Here is a 6,069-nt window from a genome sequence, read left to right as displayed (position 1 = left end):
TTTTTTATCATATAATTATAAAATATCAATTTTGGTGTGAGCAGTATAAACAAGTCATTATCTATGAAATTGTTGTTTGTAGTGGCTTCGCTAGTGCTTTTTATGTAGCCTGTTGTAAAACTAGGCCAATATCTAGATGAGTTGATTGTATCCTCCAGAAGACCTCTGCATGCCCCCAGGGGACCGCTGGTTGAGAACTACAGAACTGAGTGACTTGGCCAAAGAGCTGAGCCACTGAAGACCTGCCTAATGAGGTTGACAACCTAGAGGGAGTGCCACAAGAAAAGATTGCAGCATCACATCAAGCTGACAGGAGGCACTCATGAGAGTCTAGATCAGAGGTGGGCAAACTATGGCTCGTGGGACCGTCTTGTCCAGCCCTTGAGCTCCAGGCCAGGGAGGCTCGCTCCCAGCCCCTCCCTGCTCTCCCCTCTCCTACAGCCCCACAGGCAGTGCTCTGGGCAGCGGGACTGCAAGCTCCTGCCGAGCAGTGCAGCAGTATGTCTGGCTCCGGCCGGGCAGCACAGCTGCCAGACATGCAACTTGAGCAGCATGGTAAGGGGGCTGGGGGGTTGCATAAGGGGCAAGGGGTGCCGGGAGGCAGGCATGGGACAGTGAGCGGTTGGATGGGGCAGAGGTTCTGGGGGGTGGTCAGGAGACAGGGGAGGGGTTGGATAAGGGTAGGAGTCCCGGGGGGCCTGTCGGGGGTGTGTGGATAGCAGTCAGAGCAGTCAGGGGATAAGGAGCCAGGGGGTTAGGAAGTGGAAGGGGTCGGATAGGGGGCAGGCTGATTGGGGAGGCACAGCTTTCCCTATCTGGTCCTCCATACAGTTTTGCAACCCCAGTGTGGCCCTTGGGCCAAAAAAGTTTGCCCAACCCTGCTCTGGATCAGTGGTTCTCAAACTAGGGCCGCTGCTTGTTCAGGGAAAGCCCCTGGCAGGCTGGGCAGCTGGCCGCCCTTCCTCCAGCCCTCATTGGCCTAGAGTGGCAAATAGCAGCCAGTGGGAGCAGTGATCAGCTGAACCTGTGGATGTGGCAGGTAAATAAACTGGCCCGGCCCACCAGGGGCTTTCCCTGAACAAGCGGTGGCCCTAGTTTGAGAACCACTGATCTAGATAATACTTAGTTCTGTCTCAGTGCATGGGACTAGACTAGATGTCCTACCAAAGTCCCTTCCAGTCCTATGATCCCATGATTACTCTTGAAAGAGGAGGCTTTGACCTCCTTCAAAATGAAGGAGTGGGGAGGGCAAGAAGGGAAGAGATCAAGCAAATCAAAATGCCACTTGTATTTTGGTGATGGAGTTCTGAGGACACAAAGGCAGAGTGTAGGGATTTCCATGCCATATGTGAGAAGTCACCCCATACCTCTAGGCTCATTCCATGAGCTCCACTGAACAGCCATTGCATAATAGTAGGGTGGGTTGAACATTTTCCTTCTAAACTTTGACTAAACAAGTTTTTCATTAAAAGTGCCTGCTTTCCAAAGAGAATTTACATTTTGCATTAAAACCAAAATATTTTGATTTGGAAATGCTGCCTCAGTGCCTCCCATGGGAGCTGTAGTTGGTTGTCTCACATCCTCCCATTCTGCTATGGGCTGGATTTAATTCTCCTATATTGCACCAATCAGAGAGCCCAAGCTATGGAGGAGAAAGGGAGCATCAACCATACAAAGTACAACTCCCAAGAAGCACCAGTGTGGCAGTTCTGACTTGAAATATTTTGATTTTCAGCAGAAACATTTTGGTATTCAAATTTCCACCCAAACACTAAAACTCTGGAGAGAGGGAGAGGAATTTTTCAACCAACTCTAATAGTATTGAAAATTGCTACCTTGGCACACAAAGGCAGCTTTATATCTAGAGCTGTAGTCAGGACATTTTTGACAAAATATTTCCACTGAAAAATGCTAACTGGTGAAAACCAAAACTGTTCAGCTTCAGACTTAACTAATCTCAACTCACAAAAAAAAAAAGTTGGGGGGAGCTTTGAAGTTGTGTAAATATTTCATTTTGACAATTTCAAAATGGAAAATTCTAGTTTTCCAATTCAAACTGATCTTTCATTTTGAAATGTAGCTAATTAACCTAAAAAAGGAAGATGAAGGATTGAAATCAGCATATAGACATCATATATTTCAATTGACCCAAAGGGAAGCTTCCCCCCCTCCTAACCCTCACCATCTCCTGGGTATTGAGATTTCCACTTTGTCCTAATTTTAGCCAAATAGTCAAGGGATGACGCAAGTTTCCTGGCCAGCTCTATTCGCATCCCATTGCTAATCTCCAGTGACATCCAGTCCCCATCTGTAGTGTTACTTTGTATTTTAAAAGATACAAAACCTTGTCTCTGTGTTGACACATCTAGTACAAGGGAGCTCTAAGCTTAACCTTTGGTTACTAGTGACCATATCTTTACTGCTTTATTTGCATTTCAATTCAGTAATGTTAAACTACCTAAACTCAGTGGTGGTGTTTCCTGTGGATGAACAGCAACCAGGAGATACTGTATATGGGTGTCCTGGGAAAAGAAATCCAGTACTTACAACTAAAAATGCAGTAATAGTTTGCATCATAAATGTTTTATTTTCTGTACACCATAGCACAGAAGCCTGGTATTCTACTTACATCATTATACTTTTTTAAAAAAGTATATATTTCAAATTGCTGGCACTGACTAAAAAATTCTATTGAAGGAAGAAAATGAAGGGCTGGTTTTTTTTTGCGCGCTGGCATACATTGTGGACGATAATAAATCATGGATTTTAAACGTTCACTTGGTGCAAAAGTCAGGATAAGGTCTCTGACAACTATAATTCTTTTATTAAACATATTTTACTGAGCATTAAACACTGCTGTTTATGTAGGCACAGAAATAAGAATAACACCACAAAATCAAAACGATAAAGTGCAGACCTATTCTGAGAAGCAGGCCTGGTAGGTCAGTCTACTCCTACGATGGGGGGGAGAGGAAGAGGGGGAAGGAACTGCCATTACGAGAGCAAGTATATTGTAAATTATGTTGTGAGTTAACAGAACTATACATTTCCCACAAGGATTAAAGCATTTAAGAAGTCCCATGTGTGTTTGTTGTGACAAATGTAAGTTTAAGTCTTAACTTACATAGTGGCTTATTTAAGAGTAAACAAACTGAAGGGTTGTGCTGATTAGACCACCACTTTTAACATTAATCTCTTCCTTAATGCTTATTAGTTTTGGGGGTTTTTTTGTTAGATAACTGCAGAGCTAAATATTTAAACCGATTTTCATCAGTCAAAATTTCCCTTACCACTTGGCTGCTGCTAACAATTAATTTTGCTCCTCAGTGTCTTTCAAGAAGTGCTATATAATTCTTAATTTATGTGTAGATATGGCCATTATATTTCAGATTAAAACTTATACATTAAAATAACCCAGTTGCTGCAGCCATGATCAAGCATGTGAGAAAAAGGGACAGGAGCAGAGAAGCTGGGTTAAAGTCACTTTTTTTTTTTTTTTTAAAAGGTCCTGGTCTGGCTAGATTCCATTCCTATGTTGAAGTCTTTCTCTAAGCAACATGGCCCCACTGATAAAACCACCACCTTGTCTTAACTTCAGTAAATGTGTCCTCCTATTTTTACCTCATAAGGGCAGTTTTCTGCAGTTATTACTGAGATGATATATATAAATTTTCAGGATTTACACCCCCCCCCCCCCAAAAAAAGGCAGTAAATGAGGGGAAAATAACTAATTAGCTACAACATGATTTTGTAGTAAACAATAGAATATAACGTGCAATAGTGCAATTTCTCCCTTGCTGCTCCAACAATGCAAGTCTTAATATATAGTCCATTGATTTTTACATAGCTTTTCACATTTAGTTGCGTGTTTGTCGAGGATTACTGTTCTTGCCAGACTTTTGAGCAGAATCACTTTGTCCAGGCTCATTTTTGCCCTTTCCAGGGTGACGAAGTTTCTGATCCCAGCGCTGTACAATGTAAGCAAACAAAACTAATAAATGGAAGAAAAAAATTTAACTACAACTGCATGTGTTTCAAAATATCCTAAACTCACATTTTTACAAAACTAGTTCACAGATTACACTCAAATGCTGCAAAGTACTGGTAATATTTCTAAAAGATGCTGTTACCCTCACCAGAAGAGGAAAATGCCAGAGACTTTATAAAATAATAGTGAATGTGACTTAGATTATGAGCAGAAGTAAGGAGTTCTGCTCCAGAGTGCAGAGTATAGGGACAGGAATGTGGCTACCTAAATGTGTAACTACATAATATTACAGTATGAAATCTAAAAATTACAGCGTAAAACAGATCCTTGTTCTCATGGTCTAGTGACCATATTCCTTAAACCTTTGTTTCTTTAACTGTTTTTTCGTAGAGATGTGCCATTTTAAAGGCTCAAATGTTAACTACTTACTAAGGCTGTGATTCTGCAAGCTGATTTCCATAAACCCTCTTTACTTTAGCAGGACTCTGTAGTAAGTAGTCAACCTACACGACTCAGCCTGGAGGATAAGGATCCAATCCTAAGAGGTGTTGAGCCCTCTCAACTCTCAGTGAAGTAGTTGGAAGTTGAGGGCACTCAGCACCTCACAGGATCATGCCTTCAAATGCATAGCATGTTATTTACACAGACAGGGGATGAGTGACATTACACACACAGACCTAAGTTATGAATGCCAGGGTAGATTATGGTCAAAACATAGACTTTGAAAAAGTTATTTTACCAAAATGAATGATTTAAAATGTTAATGCATTCTTCTTTCAGTGAAAACAACCTTGGTTTCCCCCACTAAGATTGGACCTAAACATTTCCCTCCACAGGCTTGCAACCCAACCACTGCAGTGCGAGAATCAGAGTGACTATAAACTATAGTAAAACTGTGTCCGTGTCCAAGCTGAAAGAAATACAAGTAGTAATCAAACACCACTGTGAAAAGCACATTAGATTTTAATATCTTATATTTAACTTTACTCATGAAACTAGCTTCATCAAACTCAAAGCCATGCTTATGCTCAGCAGCCTAAGAACAAACTTACGTACATAATTTATTTGCAGGGTTATTGTTCTCAGGTGTTACTAGAAACATGAGTAAGGATCTTTTTCAGTTCTTAGGGGGTTTTTAAACTAGTGTGTGGTTTTTTGGTTTGTTTTTTTTAAACAACTTGACAGCTGACTTGAACTGCTGGCTGCCTAAGAGATCATATTAACATGGAAATGAATGATCAGACACCATGATACAATGACAAGCAAACATAGCTTATGCTTTTTTTTTTTAAATGTAAGTAAAGCCACCTGTGAACCATTTTAGGAAACCATGATAGAAAAGCAATCAAGTGATTCGTAGAGCAGAGATGGGACGAAGGAACTGTGTGTGGTGTAACAGATGGTAATGAAACTAGCAGGGATGTAACAGTCACCAGTAACTGAAGTTACACTAGTATCAGGAAACCAGAATTAATGTACCAGAGAACAACATGAATTATCACGTTCTCTGGCACTGGAGTTGGAGGATCTACCAGATGAGAACTTAAAACAGGTCATCCCGTCTAAGAAAAGGCATATGGATGACAGCTAGACACAGAAGAATTTCAATTTGTGTAAAAGAGTAGGATTTTCTCTGCAATGATTACTAAAACTGAAGAAAATAAGGGGAAACAGACAGACCAGAGATAGACAGCTGCAGCAGCACAGGAGCCAGCAAACAGAGCTGTAAACAGGGGAGTTTGAGTGGGACTTCTGTTGGAGGAGAAGGTATTTGTAGCTATTTGTATTTGCACCTGTGGGGGCTGGTAGGGGCAGTGTGCTGGGAGAGAAGCTGAGCCCTGATTAGGGGGCAGGGCTTCTCTGACTAGGGGTCCTATAAAAGGTAGCCAGTCAGGCAGCAGCATAGACAGCCGCAGTGGCCAGCAAACAGAGCTGTAAACAGGAGAGTTTACAGAGGGAGTTTGGGAGAAGACTAAGAGGCAAGCAGAGGAACACACAGGCTACTGAAGGGGAGTGTGCAGTGTTCTAGCAGTGTCTTCATGCTTGTTAGGGGTTTGTTTTGCTGTGGGTGGTGGTGTTTT

General features: G+C 41.8%; 1 protein-coding gene across 2 annotated transcripts in view; it reads right to left on the bottom strand.

Moving 5' to 3' along the window:
• Window positions 1-2,580: 2,580 nt before the first annotated feature.
• The window catches only part of FRZB (frizzled related protein), a 34,679-nt gene continuing 31,190 nt past the window's right edge, over window positions 2,581-6,069 (bottom strand). For both annotated transcript variants that reach the window (XM_032783776.2, XM_032783775.2), the window contains one exon: window positions 2,581-3,968. In XM_032783776.2, the coding sequence (XP_032639667.1) occupies window positions 3,858-3,968 (111 nt within the window). In that variant the 3' untranslated portion in view covers window positions 2,581-3,857. The remainder of the gene's footprint in view (window positions 3,969-6,069) is intronic.

This window comes from Chelonoidis abingdonii, chromosome 10 (genome assembly GCF_003597395.2).
Source record: "Chelonoidis abingdonii isolate Lonesome George chromosome 10, CheloAbing_2.0, whole genome shotgun sequence".
NCBI lineage: Eukaryota > Metazoa > Chordata > Testudines > Testudinidae > Chelonoidis > Chelonoidis abingdonii.
Note: the sequence above shows the minus strand (reverse complement) of the source record. Positions and strands in the feature narration are given on the sequence as shown.